At 47.1% G+C, this 19,865-nt stretch overlaps 1 protein-coding gene across 8 annotated transcripts in view; it reads right to left on the bottom strand.

Moving 5' to 3' along the window:
* Nucleotides 1-15,937, bottom strand: part of CCDC30 (coiled-coil domain containing 30) — a 132,528-nt gene extending 116,591 nt beyond the window's left edge. For 6 of the 8 annotated variants that reach the window (XR_007353275.2, XM_048824879.2, XM_048824880.2 and 3 more), the window contains exons 1-3: nt 15,812-15,937; nt 12,875-13,057; nt 8,445-8,565 (exon numbers count right to left, since the gene is read on the bottom strand). Coding sequence is in view for 6 of the 8 variants with exons in the window: in XM_048824879.2 (XP_048680836.2) it covers nt 8,445-8,565; nt 12,875-13,057; nt 15,812-15,913 (406 nt within the window). In the remaining 2 variants the exon portion in view is untranslated. Of the gene's footprint in view, nt 1-8,444; nt 8,566-9,469; nt 9,541-12,874; nt 13,058-14,519; nt 14,604-15,811 lie in introns of all 8 variants that reach the window. The other 2 variants (XM_048824887.2, XM_048824881.2) reach the window with 2 other exon arrangements.
* Nucleotides 15,938-19,865: the final 3,928 nt, after the last annotated feature.

The following is a 19,865-nucleotide window of genomic DNA, read 5'->3' as shown; positions in this document are numbered from 1 at the left end:
GTCCACACAAGAGATCCACTTCCTGGACACTACGGTGCTAATAAACAATGGTCACATAAACATCACCCTATACCGGAAACCTACTGACCGCTATTCCTACCTGCATGCCTCCAGCTTTCACCCTGACCACACCACACGATCCATCGTCTACAGCCAAGCTCTGCGATACAACCGCATTTGCTCCAACCCCTCAGACAGAGACAAACACCTACAAGATCTCTGTCAAGTTTTCTTACAACTACAATACCCACCTGCGGAAGTGAAGAAACAGATTGATAGAGCCAGAAGAGTTCCCAGAAGTCACCTACTACAGGACAGGCCTAACAAAGAAAATAACAGAACGCCACTAGCCGTCACCTTCAGCCCCCAACTAAAACCCCTCCAACGCATTATTAAGGATCTGCAACCTATCCTGAAGGATGACCCAACACTCTCACAAATCTTGGGAGACAGGCCAGTCCTTGCCTACAGACAGCCTCCCAACCTGAAGCAAATACTCACCAACAACCACATACCACACAACAGAACCACTAACCCAGGAACTTATCCTTGCAACAAAGCCCGTTGCCAACTGTGCCCACATATCTATTCAGGGGACACCATCACAGGGCCTAATAACATCAGCCACACTATCAGAGGCTCATTCACCTGCACATCCACCAATGTGATATATGCCATCATGTGCCAGCAATGCCCCTCTGCCATTTACATTGGTCAAACTGGACAGTCTCTACGTAAAAGAATAAATGGACACAAATCAGATGTCAAGAATTATAACATTCATAAACCAGTCGGAGAACACTTCAATCTCTCTGGTCACGCAATCGCAGACATGAAGGTCGCTATCTTACAACAAAAAAATCTTCAAATCCAGACTCCAGCGAGAAACTGCTGAATTGGAATTCATTTGCAAATTGGACACTATTAATTTAGGCTTAAATAGAGACTGGGAGTGGCTAAGTCATTATGCAAGGTAGCCTATTTCCCCTTGTTTTTTCCTACCCCCTCCCCCCCAGACGTTCTGGTTAAACTTGGATTTAAACTTGGAGAGTGGTCAGTTTGGATGAGCTATTGCCAGCAGGAGAGTGAGTTTGTGTGTGTGTGTGTCCCCGGGGTGGGGGGGGGGGGGGGGGAGAGCCTGGATTTGTGCTGGACATGGCCCACCTTGATTATCATGCACATTGTGAAGAGAGTTGTCACTTTGGATGGGCTATTACCAGCAGGAGAGCGAGTTTGTGTGTAGGGGGGTGGAGGGTGAGAAAACCTGGATTTGTGCTGGAAATGGCCCAACTTGATGATCACTTTAGATAAGCTATTACCAGCAGGACAGTGGGGTGGGAGGAGGTATTGTTTCATGATCTCTGTGTGTATAGAATATCTGCTGCAGTTTCCACGGTATGCATCCGATGAAGTCTAGTTGGCAGCCGGTATCAAGTGGAGTGCCCCAAGGGTCGGTCCTGGGGCCGGTTTTGTTCAATATCTTCATAAATGATCTGGAGGATGGTGTGGATTGCACTCTCAGCAAATTTGCGGATGATACTAAACTGGGAGGAGTGGTAGGAGGGGAGGGATAGGATACAGAAGGACCTAGACAAATTGGAGGATTGGGCCAAAAGAAATCTGATGAGGTTCAATAAGGATAAGTGCAGGGTCCTGCACTTAGGACGGAAGAACCCAATGCACAGCTACAGACTAGGGACCGAATGGCTAGGCAGCAGTTCTGCGGAAAAGGACCGAGGGGTGACAGTGGACGAGAAGCTGGATATGAGTCAGCAGTGTGCCCTTGTTGCCAAGAAGGCCAATGGCATTTTGGGATGTATAAGTAGGGGCATAGCGAGCAGATTGAGGGACGTGATCGTTCCCCTCTATTCGACATTGGTGAGGCCTCATCTGGAGTACTGTGTCCAGTTTTGGGCCCCACACTTCAAGAAGGATGTGGATAAATTGGAGAGAGTCCAGCGAAGGGCAACAAAAATGATTAGGGGTCTGGAACACATGAGTTATGAGGAGAGGCTGAGGGAGCTGGGATTGTTTAGCCTGCAGAAGAGAAGAATGAGGGGGGATTTGATAGCTGCTTTCAACTACCTGAAAGGGGGTTCCAAAGAGGATGGCTCTAGACTGTTCTCAATGGTAGCAGATGACAGAACGAGGAGTAATGGTCTCAAGTTGCAGTGGGGGAGGTTTAGATTGGATATTAGGAAAAACTTTTTCACTAAGAGGGTGGTGAAACACTGGAATGCGTTACCTAGGGAGGTGGTAGAATCTCCTTCCTTAGAGGTTTTTAAGGTCAGGCTTGACAAAGCCCTGGCTGGGATGATTTAACTGGGAATTGGTCCTGCTTCGAGCAGGGGGTTGGACTAGATGACCTTCTGGGGTCCCTTCCAACCCTTATATTCTATGATTCTATGATTCTAAGTGAGCTGTAGCTCACGAAAGCTCATGCTCAAATAAATTGGTTAGTCTCTAAGGTGCCACAAGTACTCCTTTTCTTACTGCATTATAATGGTTCTGCAAGAGGGGGGACCTTTCCATCCTTAACTATGAGATCCAGCTCTCCTTGTGGTCACTGCCCATACAAAAATAAGGGGAAAGTCCCGTGGACATGTGGGATACCTCACAGATTGCAAAGAGGAGATATGGCAATAACCTATCCCCATCTTTTGCATCTGTTTCCACAAGTTTCTGGAGCATTAATTTCAGGGTGCGGGGAAATCACTTCATCAGTTGGTCTGTGATACTGGTGGGTTTTACCTTCAGTAGCCACCAAACCTTTTAACATGTGGGACACAATGTTAATTCTCAGCCAGTAAGGATCTCTGTGGGCAACTCTACCCAGGAGAGCAGGGGTGGCCAACCTATGGCTCCAGAGCCACATTCGACTCTTCAGAAGTTAATATGTGGCTCCTTGTATAGGGACGTGATCGTTCCCCTCTATTCAACATTGGTGGAGTACTGTGTCCAGTTTTGGGCCCCACACTACAAGAAGGATGTGGAAAAATTGGAAAGAGTCCAGCGGAGGGCAACAAAAATTATTAGGGGTCTGGAACACATGACTTATGAGGAGAGGCTGAGGGAACTGAGATTGTTTAGTCTACGGAAGAGAAGAATGAGGGGGGATTTGATAGCTGCTTTCAACTACCTGAAAGGGGGTTCCAAAGAGGATGGATCTAGACTGTTCTCAGTGGTCGCAGATGACAGAACGAGGAGTAATGGTCTCAAATTGCAGTGGGGAAGATTTAGGTTGGATATCAGGAAAAACTTTTTCACTAGGAGGGTGGTGAAGCACTGGAATGCGTTACCTAGGGAGGTGGTGGAATCTCCTTCCCTAGAAGTTTTTAAGGTCAGGCTTGACAAAGCCCTGGCTGGGATGATTTAGGTGGGGATCGGTCCTGCTTTGAGCAGGGGGTTGGACTAGATGACCTCTAGGTCCCTTCCAACCCTGATATTCTATGATAGGCACCGACTCCAGGGCTGGAGCTACAGGCGCCAACTTTCCAATGTGCCGGGGGTGCTCACTGCTCAAGCCCTGGCTCTACCACAGGCCCCACCCCCTCCCCTGAGCCTGCCGTTCCCCCACCCCTCTCCCCCAGAGCCTCCTGCATGCCATGAAACAGCTGATCGGGAGGTGTGGGGAGGGAGGGAGAGGTGCTGATTTGCGGGGCTGCTGGTGGGCGGGAGACGCTGGGAGCAGGTGTGGGAGAGCTGCTGGGGGCTGCTGATGTACTACTGTGGCTCTTTGGCAATGTATATTGGTAAATTCTGGCTCAGGCTCAGGTTGGCCAGCCCTGCAGGAGAATATTTGCCACTATAACTTCCTCTAGGTGCCACTCATTGGCATTCAACATGATGCACACACCCAGCACGTTTCCTTATAAATCCCTGACCAGAAAGTGGGCTAACAGTGATTTTGTCCCATCCTAGGTGATGTAGGCTTGACAAAGCCCTGCCTGGGAAGATTTAGTTGGGGATTGGTCCTGCTTCGAGCAGGGGGTTGGACTAGATGACCTCCTGAGGTCCCTTCCAACCCTGGTATTCTATGATTCTATGATACACAAGACACAACATGTTTCAGCTGTAGGATTTTCCCTTCATGGTAGTGAGGATTCTGGCAGCTGGTATCTTCCTCAGTCTGCAAGTTCTGGTCTATTCAACAAAGCAGGTCATTCTCCAATGGGAAGTGGGGGTAGTCTGCAGCCTTCCCATCCCCGCCAGCTGGAGATATGCCTCTCTCACAGAGGTGTCCACTTGTTGCTCAGCCACTATGTCAAAAATTGGCCAGAATGTACTGTTTGGTCTACTGGTCCCTCTTGTACCCCTGTGGTAGCCACATTCTCCTTGCCCTGATCAGTGGAAGTACTTCCCCTTGTCCTCATCTGTGATGGTCATTTCATTTTCCCTTCCCTAGTGTGATTCAAATTCACCCTGGCTGTCCTGCCTTCCATTACCAGCTTCTGGACTTCCAGGGACAGAACCAAACTTTACAAAGATCTGAGTCCAGCACGGGGAGTGCAAGCATAAATCCCTCAGGTGGGCTCTCTCCTTCTTGTCTGGGTCCTGACTGTAGGGCAATAGCTGACTCTAGTAGGTCCCAGAAATGTTTCCAGTCTCATCCAATCACCATCAACCTGGGTAAGGTTCTTTAGATTTCTACCAGAATCTCCTCTTCACAATTCACCATCCACATGACTACAATAGGAGTGAGAGAAGGCTTTGCATCTCCAAGTACAAATTAAATAACAGATATGTGTTTAGCAAGTGGTCTGCTAGTATCAGATCCCCTCAGACTGGTGTCTGGCTACATCCTGAGTCCACTAGGCCAGATGTAGTTTTCCCTTCATTTTGGAGAGGCAGCAGAAATCCACTAGGTGCCTTATCTGATACACATACCATAAAGCTACAAGTCTGCTCCTGTCCTGAAAAATCTTGCTCCATTAGTAGTCAGAATTTCTTTATCTATTCAAGCCAACTGCACCAAAAGTACTTCCTGAAACCCTCAGGTTGTCAAGAGCAGGGCAAAGAATCAGGCTACTGACACCACTCCACTCTCTGCTGCACCCTGTGTAAATGCAGCACAGAAACTGCACCATTATGTATGCATCACTCCCCTTTTATTCACTAATCCAACACACACCAGTCACAAAAAAAAAAGTTAAGGAAAACTGCAGCGGGCTATGAAAGGTATTTAAACACAATATTCAGCAGAATTACAAAGAAAAGCAGTCACTAAAAAAGCATAAAATTGTCCCTGCTGGAAGTGATCGCAGGGGTTTAGGAAACAGGAACATTACTCACAGAAACTGAAATATGAATACAATAATTATATTAATCATAATTAAGAAGCTAACATAAACTGACATTGTGAAATTGTATCATCATCGATCAGAGCTGAGAATACCATGTCACTATTAGGTCTTTCAAAGTTGTTTTTAAGTAAACTCTGAGCCTGATCCCAGTCTGACTGAAGTCAATGACAAAACTCATTGGCTTCAGTCGGAGCAGGATTGGACCCCTTTTGGTTAACTGAATAAATATAGCAACTTTGAATGTCTGTTCTAAACTGATTTAAAATTTAATTTTAATGGTATACAATACAGGCAGGGCAGAAAAGGTGGGGGAGTTGCATTGTATGTAAGAGAGCAGTATGACTGCTCAGAGCTCAAGTATGAAACTGCAAAAAAACCTGAGAGTCTCTGGATTAAGTTTAGAAGCCTGAGCAACAAGGATGATGTCGTGGTGGGAGTCTGCTATAGACCACCGGACCAGCGGGATGAGGCTTTCTTCCAGCAACTAACAGAAGTTACTAGATCGCAGGCCCTGGTTCTCATGGGAGACTTCAATCATCCTGATATCTGCTGGGAGAGCAATACAGCGGTGCACAGACAATCCAGGAAGTTTTTGGAAAGTGTAGGGGACAATTTCCTGGTACAAGTGCTTGAGGAACCAACTAGGGGCAGAGCTGTTCTTGACCTGCTGCTTACAAACCAGGAAGAATTAGTAGGGGAAGCAAAAGTGGATGGAACCTGGAAGGTCGAGTTCAGGATCCTGACACAAGGAAGAAAGGAGAGCAGCAGAATACGGACCCTGGACTTCAGAAAAGCAGACTTTGACAACCTCAGGGAACTGATGGGCAGGATCCTTTGGGAGAACAACATGAGGGGGAAAGGAGTCCAGGAGAGCTGGCTGTATTTTAAAGAATCCTGATTGAGGTTACAGGAACAAACCATCCCAATGTTTAGAAAGAACAGTAAATATGGCAGGCGACCAACCTGGCTTAACAGTGAAATCCTTGCTGATCTTAAACACAAAAAAGAAGCTTACAAGAAGTGGAAGCTTGGACAAATGACCAGGGAAGAGTATAAAAATATTGCTCAGACATGCAGGAGTGAAATCAGGAAGGCCAAATCACAGTTGGAGTTGTAGCTAGCAAGAGATGTTAAGAGTAACAAGAAGGGTTTCTTCAGGTATGTTAGCAACAAGAAGAAAGTCAAGGAAAGTGTGGGCCCCTTACTGAATGAGGGAGGCAACCTCGTAATAGAGGATGTGAAAAAAGCTAATGTACTCAATGCTTTTTTTGCCTATGTCTTCATGAACAAGGTCAACTCCCAGACTATTGCACTGGGCAGCACAGCATGGGGAGGAGGTGACCAGCCCTCTGTGGAGAAAGAAGTGGTTCGGGACTATGTAGAAAAGCTGGATGAGCACAAGTCCATGGGGCTGGATGCGTTGCATCCAAGAGAGCTAAAGGAGTTGGCGGATGAGATTGCAGAGCCATTGGCCATTATCTTTGAAAACTCATGGCAATCGGGGGAGGTCCCGGATGACGGGAAAAAGGCTAATGTAGTGCCCATCTTTAAAAAAGGGAAGAAGGAGGATCCTGGGAACTACAGACCAGTCAGCCTCACCACAGTCCCTGGAAAAATCATGGAGCAGGTCCTCAAGGAATCACTTCTGAAGCACTTAGACGAGAGGAAAGTGATCAGGAACAGTCAGCATGGATTCACCAAGGGCAAGCCATGCCTGACTAATCTAATTGCCTTCTATGATGAGATAACTGGCTCTGTGGATGAGGGGAAAGCAGTGGATGTCTTATTCCTTGACTTTAGCAAAGCTTTTGATATGGTCTCCCACAGTATTCTTGCCAGCAAGTTAAAGAAGTATGGCCTGGATGAATGGACTATAAGGAGGATAGAAAGCTGGCTAGATTGTCGGGCTCAACGGGTAGTGATCAATGGCTCCATGTCTAGTTGGCAGCTGGTATCAAGTGGAGTGCCCCAAGGGTCAGTCCTGGGGCCGGTTTTGTTCAATATCTTCATAAATGATCTGGTGGATGGTGTGGATTGCACCCTCAGCAAGTTCGCAGATGACACTAAACTGGGAGGCGAGGTAGATAAGCTGGAGGGTAGGGATAGGATACAGAGGGCCCTAGACAAATTAGAGGATTGGGCCAAAAGAAATCTGATGAGGTTCAACAAGGACAAGTGCAGAGTCCTGTACTTAGGACGGAAGAATCCCATGCACCGCTACAGACTAGGGACCGAATGGCTAGGCAGCAGTTCTGCAGAAAAGGACCTAGGGGTTACAGTGGAAGAGAAGCTGGATATGAGTCAACAGTGTGCCCTTGTTGCCAAGAAGGCTAACGGCATTTTGGGCTATATAAGTAGGGGCATTGCCAGCAGATCGAGGGACGTGATTGTTCCCCTCTATTCGACATTGGTGAGGCCTCATCTGGAGTACTGTGTCCAGTTTTGGGCCCCACGCTACAAGAAGGATGTGGAAAAATTGGAAAACATCCAGTGGAGGGCAATAAAAATGATTAGGGGACTGGAACATATGACTTATAAGGAGAGGCTGAGGGAACTGGGATTGTTTATTCTGAGGAAGAGAAGAATGAGGTGGGATTTGATATCTGCGTTCAACTACCTGAAAGGAGGTTCCAAACAGGATGGATCTAGACTGTTCTCAATGGTAGCAGATGACAGAACAAGGAGTAATGATCTCAAATTGCAGTGGGGGAGGTTTAGGTTGGATATTAGGAAAAACTTTTTCACTAGAAGGGTGGTTAAGCACTGGAATGCGTTACCTAGGGAAGTGGTGGAATCTCCTTCCCTAGAAGTTTTTAAGGTAAGGCTTGACAAAGCCCTGGCTGGGATGATTTAGTTGGGGATTGGTCCTTCTTTGAGCAGGGGGTTGGACTAGATGACCTTCTGCGGTCCCTTCCAACCCTGATATTCTGTGATTCTAATTTATACATACATTCTGTCTACCTAGATAATTGTATATTACACAGACTTATCTATAACATCTAGTTCTTAAAGTACAAGAAGAAATCACTCTTGTTTCCTTGCAGGGCAGCACTCAACCAGCTTCCCTGAATAACCTCTAACCCCGACATATGTTACAGCACAAATACCGAAGCGCTTTCAGAGAAAGGAGAGAGGGATTACCCTGCTGGAGTTGCAGTTGTGTAAACTCAATTCTGAGTTGTTCATTTTCTTTTTCAAACTCAGTGGTGAAAGCGTCTCGCTCTGCTGTGAGACTACGGACATGACCCACATAATGCTCCACCTAGAAACAAAGAGAGCAACAAGATTTCAAACTTTGGATGTGTGACTTTCATTTACAAACAAGTCATTAACATCACTAGCTCACACAGTACCCTTGAAGAAAAGGAGTACTTGTGGCACCTTAGAGACTAACCAATTTATTTGAGCATAAGCTTTCATGAGCTACAGCTCACTTCATCGGATGCAGCATCCGATGAAGTGAGCTGTAGCTCATGAAAGCTTATGCTCAAATAAATTGGTTAGTCTCTAAGGTGCCACTAGTACTCCTTTTCTTTTTACTCACAGAGAAGCATTTCTTTGTGTTCTTTAAATGTTTAAGGATTTTATGACTACAAAGGCTCTATTCATTTCTCTCTCCTGGTGGGTCACTAAAATCGACTGAAAGGCCCAACATTAGGGATGTGACGTTCCCCTGGTGTTATCTGGACTGGTGATCTGCTAGGTTACTCCAATCCTTGACTCTGGGAGCCAGCCTTACCTTGCTCTGCTGTGAGAACTCCCACTCCTGGGCTGTTCACGCACAGCCTCGAGCATGTAAGCTGCTTGGATTGTGCAACTGAATGACACTAGCCAATATCTCTAGTCCCAGACACAACCCTAGGAACCTCCATCTTGCAGTGTCCAGTTATGCCTGCTGGACGCTGCAAGCTTTTATGAGTTTGTCAATTTAACAAAGAAATTGATATGCATTAGGCTTGTTATCCCAAGGGGAGTTTCTGACATGCTCCAAACAAAATGCACTGCTTCAGGTAGAACAAAAACAAATTTATTAACCACAAAAGATAGATTTTAAGTGATTATAAGTCAAAGCACAAGTCGGATTTGGTCAAATGAAATAAAAGCAAAACGCATTATAAGCTGATCTCAGCACTTGCAGTGTCCTTACAAACTTAGATGCTTCTCACCACAGGCTGGCTGGTTGCCCTTCAGCCAGGCTCTCCCTTCGATCAGCGCTTCAGTCGCTTGGTGGTGATGTCTGTGGACGGAGGTGGAAGAGAGAGGAAGAGGATGGCAAACATCCCTTTTATCATGTTCTTTTTTCCCCTCTTGGCTTTGCGCCCCCCGCCCTCAGGGTCAGGTGAGCATTAACTCATCGTAGTCCCAAACTATCTAAGGGAAGGGGACTGACTCACTCGAGAGTCCAACAGATCCTTTGTTGCTGCCCAGGCCAGTGCGTTTTGTTCCTGTGAGGCTAGATTGGGTTTGTCCCATACATGGGCTGATGAGGTGTGAACTGCCCCTCTGTTCCTGGAGAGTTTTGCCTGGGCTTGTTTTAAGCCATGAGGACAAATTTCAGCCTCATAACTATATACGTGAAATTACAACCTATAACATTACTATAACAACAATGCTCAGTGCATCATGAGCCTTCCAAAGACACCCGACATGACAAACTTTGCACTGGATACCACACAATCATTTTATAAGGATAAACATGGGGATGCAGGTGTTCCTGCAACGCAAAGAGTGTCACAAGGGAAAGGGAAATAGCCTAGGGAGGCGCACAATGGCATGGACACCAAAAAACCCAGTGTGTGCGTATGCATGCGCCTTTTTGTGTGTATCTGTGTGCGTGTTTTAAACACACAAAAGCTTAAGTTACTAGCTAGCTAACTATGAAAAACAGGACGCAAAGAGGCAGCCAAAGGACAGAACTGATGGGGGGAGCATTGACCCTGCACTATACTCCAATCAAACTGAAGCTTTGGCAGCCAGAAGGAGTTGAAGTGGGTTTAGAGCCACCCACCAAACCCCATGTAAAAGGAGGAGATGAGGAGTGAGTGGCCCCAATGGGTGATACATTCTAGAAGATTCTGAGCATGTAGACCAGGCCATATTTGTGCCAAGAATAGGGGTCCATATGTACAATTCCCATTCAAAGCAGAATGGGGATCACCCACATATAGGGAGTAAAAATAAGCCTTATAATGGAACATTGATTGCAGCCTTAACTATGGAGTTATGACCAGCTTGCTCCTCTAATTAGGCTATGTGCGAGATGGAAAGAACCATTGATTTTCAATGCCCAGAGTGACCTGTGGGGCTGTTACAGCCATCTTGTACTTGTCAACAGAACAAACTTTTTATATGGAATTAAATGAGTCACAAACTTGGACTTTTCCACAAGTGCCATTTTCCATAGCCACTTCCTCACTTTGAAACCCGTGAGCTCAACACAAAGCTTTTTGTTTTTAATTTCTCCTATGTTAATTAAAATGGTAAAAATACCAAAACAAAAACCCTTTGTAAACAAAGAGTTAAGATTTCCCAGGAACAGCTCCAGAATGCCAAGTTCAACATAACTCAAACTTCAGAAAACCAGCAAATACAAAGTAAAAGTATATGCCCATGTACCCTTAACTCTGTCCCCATCCTCAAGCTGGCAGCTGCCACTGGGAGTTACTTCATGCACTGCAGCTGTATTCAGTGTGAGAGCTGTAGTTGTAGTGAATGGTTTGAATGGTGGAGGTGTTGGTGGGGCAAGTTGGTAGAAGTGTGTTTTTGAGCTGAGGAGATGGGAATTCGTTTGAGGAGCACCACAGAGCTGTGACTGATTTGGGGCCCAGCCCGTATGTGCGAATAAAGGAAAGGCAGGTATGTGTATCTTGAGAATGTAGTCTGCATCATCTTATTGCAAAATTGTGTAGATTGTCTCAAGACACCTGCTCCACTCCCCTCCTGTGCCTTCCCCCAGGAATTGTTAGTAGGGTGGGATATGAGAGCAGTCCATAGGTTTAATGATGGGTAAGGGAAAGTATAGGTTTAGATGGTATCCTATGTGAATTAGTAGTTTAATTTCACAAGTGCAGTATTCTGTCAGGAGAGTAGGCTAAGTGTTTGAGTGCAAGGCAGGTGCAGGTAGCTCTTTTCCTTCACAGTGAAAAGGCAGAGACAAGCATGTGTGATATGGAACAACGCTCAAAGAGGGCAGAGTTATGATAATGTGGGCGTGTACCTTAACCCTGTATTTCCTAGTTTACAGCAATGCTTTCCTTCATCTCTTGGGTATTCAGGAAAGTGGTAACATCACAGAAATATTGCCCAAAGTTATCTATACCAAACTGTCATGTGACTCTGGACACTTAACTGGTGGTGCCACAGAGAGTAAGATAGCTAAATGCCCAAGCAACTAATTGAACTCCTGCTGCTTAAACCTATGCTGGACTTTGTAATCTTTCTAAATACATTTTGACATTATCCATTAGATCAGTAAAAAAGCACTATTATCCCTAATTTAGAGTAACTCGTATGCAATCCACGGCTAACTAGCACTGAGTGATCAGATCATTAAAATGAATCCATTTTTAATTTTATCCTGATAACAAACCATGCTCATAGAGACAAAAGGGCATCCTCTAACAATTGGAAGTCAAATACTACTGAGGAAAATAGAAAGCCGCATAAACTCTGTCAAGTCAAGTGTAAAAGTATAATTACGCAGGCCAAAAAAGAATTTGAAGAGCAACTAGCAAAAGACACAAAAACTAACAGCAAAAATTCTTTAAATACAACAGAAGCAGGAAGCCTGCCAAACAGTCAATGTGGGTGGCCACTGGACAATTGAGGTGCTAATGGGTCACTCAAAGAAGACGAGGCCATTATGGAGAAGCCAAATCAATTCTTTGGATCAGTCTTCACTGCAGTGGATTTGAGGGAGATTCCCACATCTGAGCCATTCTTTCTGGGTGACAAATCTGAGGAACTGTCCCAGACTGAGGTGTTGAAAGAGGAGATTTTGGAATGAACTGATTAATTAAACAGTAATGAATCACTAGGACTTGATGGTATTCGCCCAAGAGTTCTGAAGGAACTCAAATATGAAATTGCAGAACTAGTAAGTATGGTATGTAATCTATCATTTAAATCAGTTTCTGTAACAGATGACTAGATGATAGCTAACGTAAACACCAATTTTTTAAAAAGGCGCCAGAGGCAATCCTGGCAAATTACAGGCAAGTAAGCCTAACTTCAGTACCAGCCAAATTGGTTGAAACAATAGTGAAGAACAGAATTATCAGACACATGGCTGAACATGATTTGTTGGGAAAGGGAAATCATGCCTTCCCAATCCATTAGAATTCTTTGAGGCTGTCAACAAACATGTGGATAAGGGTGATCCAGTAGACATCGCGTATGTGGCCTTTTAGAAAACCTTTAACAAGGTCCCTCACCAAAAGCTCTTAAGCAAAGTAAGCAGTCATGGGATAAGAGAGAAGGTCCTCTCCTGGATCAGTAACTGGTTAAAAGTGAAATCATAATGGAAAGCACAAATATTCATAAAGATTACTCTAATGTCAATTAGCTCTTACCTCTCTCATTTCTTCTGCTCGCTGTTGTCTAAGGTCCTCTAAATCCTGACTAGCAGACCGTAACTTGTCTTCATTACGCAGGAATAATTGCCAAACATAACAAAGTTGTTCATCTGCAGAAGCTGAAGGGTCAATTCCTTCTTCCTTGAGCCTCTCAAGTATGTCTTCCACCTGTACTTTTTCCTGTTGGAATAAATCATCAAAATGTAACCTACTCAAACATCTAAAACATTTCCTCCTGGGAAAGATTTGTGTGGGCATAATATTTCTGAACAAGTAAAAGTTAAGTTGTAATTAATGTGCACTTAATGGCAGTGCAGAAAACAAATAAAACTAATGTGATGGAAGCATATGACTCCCAAAGGTATTTAATCATATCAAATTTGATGACTCTTGTTTGATGAGAGGGATTTGGGATGTGAGGATCCTTGCCCTTATGTTCCGTTATGGGAAGTGATACAAAAATATACCATAGAGATGACCAGACTCACGTACCATATACTTGTTTGGATTCTATTCCAAAACTCAAGGATTTCTGTAATCACTTAATGATGGCTGATAGCAGCTCCCAGCTAATCAATTTTGGAAATTTTAAAGAAAGACAGGTGTTGCCTGATCTATTGATTGTATGTTAATCAGTATTCCCAAGTTAGCATTCTGTGGTTTGGAAGGGTTCTGCTTCAAGATCAGACCCAGCGTTACTGTGAGGACCCTGATATGCATGCGAAAGCCATTCAGAGGCCTCTTGACTTTGTAATGTTTTTTTAAGACAATTAGCAAAATCACAAACACTCCAATCCAGCAAAATGGGTAGAGATAATACAGAATGGTTGAGACGTCCTGCAGCAGAGCATTTGTATACCCTCACCATCCCTTGTGGAAATCTATGATCAATGAGACAGGTGAGCCACGAGTGGTCCTACCTCTGGCATGCCAAGAAGATCCCAAGAGGGTAGGCTATTATAGGGTTACATGGCAGCCATGAATATTCATAAAGATGTCCGGCATCCTCTATCCATAGTTAAACTTCCTCACCCCAATAATGTTGAGGGTGCTCTCCTCTGATATAGTTATCATATATATGTTATTATGCCATTTACCTCAAGCTTATTAGCATATATGTCAATTGGTTGCCATCGCATTCTTGTGGTTGAACATCTGCTGATGTTCCTATCCTAAAATATTCAAAACTAGAATCAACTGGCATCCAGCAGTTACCTATCAGTTTAGTCATACTTGTTCATTACAACATTCTATCTTATGATATCTTATGATCCAGGGTTACTCCTGGTTAGCTGTTTATGCTAAGACTTATGCTAAGGCTTTTGGGCCTTATGCTTCAATCTGGCTAAGCTACTAGTCTTTGAAGACTGCAGGCTTCTTGCACTACTTATTAACTTATACCTAAGCCTCACCTAGCAAATACCTATAACTATTTGCTACAGAGACAGCTCTACATTAAAATTTGGGCAGTTGTTCAAAATGTACTTGAGCAATACTTAGTCCTGCCTTGAGTGCAGGGAGCTGGACTAGATGACCTCTCAAGGTCCCTTCCAGTTCTGTGATTCTATGAATAAACTGGGGTCACAGTCCCTTGTTAAATGGGACTGATATAAATCACTTCCATGTGTTTCGCTCAGCCTACCTTCTCCAGGTTTAGCTGCTGCAGCCCACTTGCCCGCTTCAGTCAAGGCCCACATGGGCTTTGTCTAGACTGGAAAAACCCATCCTGCTAGAAAATGTTTTAAATTAGACATTTCCTATCTAGCCCAACGTCAGGCACCATTTTGCCCTTAGCGCGAACAAGGCCAGTCTAGTCCATATGTGACGGCAGCTGTCCCTGGTTAAATGCACAGTAACCTCGAGGGGAGCAGTGAAATGGATTAAAACCTGGAGGGAACAGGGAGCGGAGAGCAGAAGAACCGGATCACTCAGCACCAGGGCTGGAGTGATGCCAAGGGGCAACGCCAGCGAAGGGCTGAACCAGCTGACAACAAAGTTATCTGCGAGACAAGGTGGGTGAGGTAATACCTTGTATTGGACCAACTTCTGCTGGGGAGAGACACACACTTTGGACCCACACAGAGCTTGGCAAGTCTGTAAGACTGATGGGCAGGCCAGGACCCCTGTAACAGGTGCTGGAAGAGCCCACAGCTCTGGGAACCCTGGAGCCGGCAGGGAGCCCAGGGTTGGCCGCAGACAGACATGGGGGCGGGGTGTGTGTGTTTGCAGGGTGATGCCAGGGCCAGAGGGCCCCACGTGCAGCTAATGCCGGGGCAGGGGTCCCGGGGGCAGTGCGATGCCAGGGCTGGGAGAGCCCGAGGGGGCCTGGGTGCAGCCAATGCCAGGGCCGGAAGGGGCGGGGTGCTGCCAGAGGCATGGGGCCCAGGGGCAGCGCGATGCCAGGGGCGGGGAAGCCCGAGGGGGCCCGGGGAGGGCAGGGTGGACCCAGGGGCAGGGGTCCCGGGGCCAGTGCGATGCCAGGGCTGGGTGAGCCCGAGGGGGCCCGGGTGCAGCCAATGCCAGGGCCGGAAGGGGCAGGGTGCTGCCGGGGGGGGCCCGGGCGAGCCCGAGGGGGCGGGGGCTTGGGGGGTCGGGCGAGCCCGAGGGGGCTGGGGGGGGGCCCGGGCGAGCCCGAGGGGGGGGGGCCCGGGGGGTCGGGCGAGCCCGAGGGGGCTGGGGCGGGGGCTTGGGGGGTCGGGCGAGCCCGAGGGGGCTGGGGGGGGCCCGGGGGGTCGGGCGAGCCCGAGGGGGCTGGGGGGGGGGCCCGGGGGGTCGGGCGAGCCCGAGGGGGCTGGGGGGGGGGGCCCGGGGGGGCGGCCCAGAGCTCTCCGTTAGCTGGGCTCCCACGGGGAAAGGCCTGAGGGCCGCACCGCGGAGGGGCCCCCGGTCCCGGCTGCGGGCTCGTGGCGGCCGGGGCCAGTCGCTGTCACTCACCCGCGCGGGCTCCTCCATGCGGCGGGGGCGGGAGGCAGCCGGGGCCGCTCGGGCCCCTGGAACAGCGCTAGGGACAGCGGGGGGCGGGGCTACGGGAGTCATGGCAACGGGACCTTCTCTTCTGCTACAGCCGGGAAACTCTGTGTCTGAGCGGCGGGAGTCATGGCAACGGGCCGAACCATTCTCAGCCTGCGGGGGTCAAGATCGTCCCGCCTCCTGTCTGCCACACTCAGCTGGCCCCGCCCCCTGCTTTTGGCTCCAGCCTCCACCCCCCCACCCCCCCCCCGCGTGTCGGGGCTGCAGCCCAGCCCCCTGGGTCAGACGGCCCCTCCCCCCCATAGCTCTGCTGCGGATGCGCTGCCCCGTCCCATGCCCCCTGGGCATTTGGTCCCAGTCCCCAGCTCAGCCTCCTTCACTCTGAGGGTCGCGCAGCTCCTAGGGACACCCACGTAGCCCTTCTCTGCCAGCACAGGAGCAGGAGGCGGTTCCCTTTGAGTAATAAGGCCCCAGCCAGGAATGGGTTGCATTGTGCTGTGTTTACAGGAAGTAACTAATTTATTTTTTAAATCATATAATTTGAAACAATCCAGCTGTTCACAAAGTAACAGCTGTAGCCCCCGGGGCACTGGAGCACTTAGTTGAGTGGGGCACTGAGAGCCATTGAACCAAATTGTAAACGCTGTATATGATGGAAACCGCTTCAAGCCGGGGGTGCGGCTGCACGTCCTGTACGCCCGAGTTCCAGCATCTATGGTAGCCCCATGGTCTCAGTGTCCCCCTCATCCTGCCTTCCATGCTCACCAGCAACCACACACCACACCACACAACCACTGACCCAGGGACCTATCCTTGCAACGAAGCCCGTTGCCAGCTCTGCCCACATATCTATTCAGGGGACACCATCACAGGGCCTAATCACATCAGCCACAGTGTCAGAGGCTCGTTCACCTGCACATCCACCAATGTGAGATATGCCATCATGTGCCAGCAATGCCCCTCTGCCATGTACATTGTGGCCAAGCCGGACAGTCTCTACATAAAAGAATAAATGGACACAAATCAGACGTCAAGAATTATAACATTCATAAACCAGTCAGAGAACACTTCAATCTCTCTGGTCACTCGATTACAGACCTAAAAGTGGCAATTCTTCAACAAAAAAACTTCAAAAACAGACTCCAACGAGAGACTGCTGAATTGGAATTAATTTGGAAACTGGATACAATTAACTTAGGCTTGAATAGAGACTGGGAGTGGATGAGTTATTACACAAAGTAAAACTATTTCCCCATGTTTATTCCTCGCCCTCCCCTCCCCCCCCCCCCCCCCCCCCCGACGTTCTTGTTAACTGCTGGAAATGGCCCACCTTGATTATCACTACAAAAGGTTTTCTTCCCCCGCCGACCCGCCTCCCCGCTGTCCTGCTGGTAATAGCTCATCTTAAGTGATCACTCTCCTTACAGTGTGTATGATAACACCCATTTTTTCATGTTCTGTGTGTATATATATCTCCTCACTGTATTTTCCACTGAATGCATCCGATGAAGTGAGCTGTAGCTCGTGTAAGCTTATGCTCAAATAAATTGGTTAGTCTCTAAGGTGCCACAAGTACTCCTATTATCTCTATTGTTTTTTACATCCTTTGTTGCATCAGATTTCAAAGCAGACTGACATATCTTTGTGGCAGGCCTTGCAGAATTATAGTATCTTTTAAAGTTTACCAACCTCCACCTATGCTCTTGGATTCAAATACTTCCTCACATTATACCTTACTCACTGGGGTCCTAATTCTATGCCCATTGAAGTAAATGGGAAATTTTTGGCTCTTTGCAGAATCAAGACACCTATCAAAACCCAGGGCTGGTGCTGACGACTTAGCTTGTATGGAGAACAGGAGTACTTGTGGAACCTTAGATGTTCCATTCTATCCATCTGATGAAGTGGGCTCAAAAGCTTATGCTCAAATAAATTTGTTAGTCTCTAAGGTGCCACAAGTCCTCCTGTTCTTTTTGCGAATACAGACTAACACGGCTGCTACTCTGAAACCTGTCATTATGTACTTGTGGCATTTTAGAGACTAACAAATTTATTAGAGCATAACCTTCGTGAGCTACAGCTCACTTCATCGGATGAATAGAATGAAACATATAGTAAGAGATAGATACATACATACATACATACAGATAAGTTGAAAGTTACCATACAAACTATGAGAGGCTAATTAGTTACTAGCAGGAGAAAAAAACTTTTGTAGTGATAATCAAGATGTCCCATTTATACAGTTGACAAGAAGGTGTGAGGATACTTAACTTAAGGAAATAGATTCAATATGTGTAATGACCCAGCCACTCCCAATCTCTCTTCAAACCCAAGTTAATGGTATCTAGTTTGCATATTAATTCAAGCTCAGCAGTTTCTCATTGGAGACTGTTTTTGAAGCTTTTCTGTTGCAAAATTGCCACCCTTAAATCTTTTACTGAGTGGCCACAGAGGTTGAAGTGTTCTCCTACCGGTTTTTGAATGTTATGATTCCTGAGGTCAGATTTGTGTCCATTTATTCTTTTGCGTAGAGACTGTCCAGTTTGGCCAATGTACATGGCAGAGGGGCATTGTTGGCACATGATGGCATCTATCACATTGGTATATGTGCAGGTGAACAAGCCCCTAATGGCGTGGATAATGTGATTAGGTCCTATGATGGTGTCACTTGAATAAATATGTGGACAGAGTTGGCATCGGGCTTTGTTGCAAGGATAGAAACTTAGCTTGTATGGATTTGTCTTGGACAAAGGTCTGAAGATGTTTCTGCCTGTGGTTGCAGGCCCAGGGTGCACTATGTACAGGGAAATCGCCTTCCAATGTAGAACTGATCAATGAAATTGTTTTTAATTGTTCACTTCATTAATATAACTTCATAAGTAAAGTTTTATGAATGAAACTACATTCATTCATAAAACCAGGTAGCCCAATAACTGGCTAATTGAGTTTCACTTTCAATCCAATTGCTGCTTAAATCACTGAAATTTGCACTGTTTCAACATTGTAACTTCTGCTCACTGTTTGTCATTTTTCAGAGGAACAGCCGTGTTAGTCTGTATTCGCAAAAAGAAAAGGAGTACTTGTGGCACCTTAGAGACTAACCAATTTATTTGAGCATGAGCTTTCGTGAGCTACAGCTCACTTCATCAGATGCATACCGTGGAAACTGCAGCAGACTTTATAGATACACAGAGAATATGAAACAATACCTCCTCCTACCCCACTGTCCTGCTGGTAATAGCTTATCTAAAGTGATCAACAGGTGGGCCATTTCCAGCACAAATTCAGGTTTTCTCACCCTCCACCCCCCCACACAAATTCACTCTCCTGCTGGTGCTAGCCCATCCAAAGTGACAACTCTTTACATAATCAAGTCGGGCTATTTCCTGCATAAATCCAGGTTTTCTCACATCCCCCCCACCCCCATACACACACAAGTTTGGGCGCTGAGGTGGCTAAAGTAAACCTCGTCCCCCGACTCCAGCCGCCAGCTAGCCTCAATGCCTGGAGCCATGTGGGTTCTCCTGCAGGAAGATCACAGAGTACCCCCCCTCCCAAAGGAAGGAGAGCACCTGGCTCCTGTGGAGACCCACACTACAGTCCCTGGTGTTCAGCGTAGCAAAGATCATATCCTTCAAAGGGAGGGATGGGGCAAATCCTCACGGACAGGGGGGTCGACAGCCTCCAGCAGGCCCCGCAACAACCCACATTCGACCTCAAAGGTCGTCAGGGAGTCGCGGCACTTACGGGCCCACCAGTAGGCCACGAGGTCCTGCCTCTCGGTCCCTCTCCCCTCCCCCAAAAGGCCCTTCACGGCCCGGAGGACATGATGGAAGTCCCCCCAGTGCTGAAGGGCGAGCTGCACCTTGCCCTTTGAGCCACAGGTGTCCAGCAGGAAACAGCTCAGCTCTTTCCTCAGCGCAGAGGGGGCAGCCAACCCGCTGCCGTCCTCTGGTGAGGCCCCTAAAAGATCTTCGCGGCCTGCAGAGACGGGCAAGCATGGAGCGGAACCCCG

The sequence above is a fragment of the Caretta caretta genome, chromosome 18, assembly GCF_965140235.1.
Source record: "Caretta caretta isolate rCarCar2 chromosome 18, rCarCar1.hap1, whole genome shotgun sequence".
Classification (NCBI taxonomy): Eukaryota; Metazoa; Chordata; order Testudines; family Cheloniidae; genus Caretta; species Caretta caretta.
The sequence above is the reverse complement of the archived record's forward strand: the minus strand, read 5'-3'. Positions and strand labels throughout refer to the sequence as shown.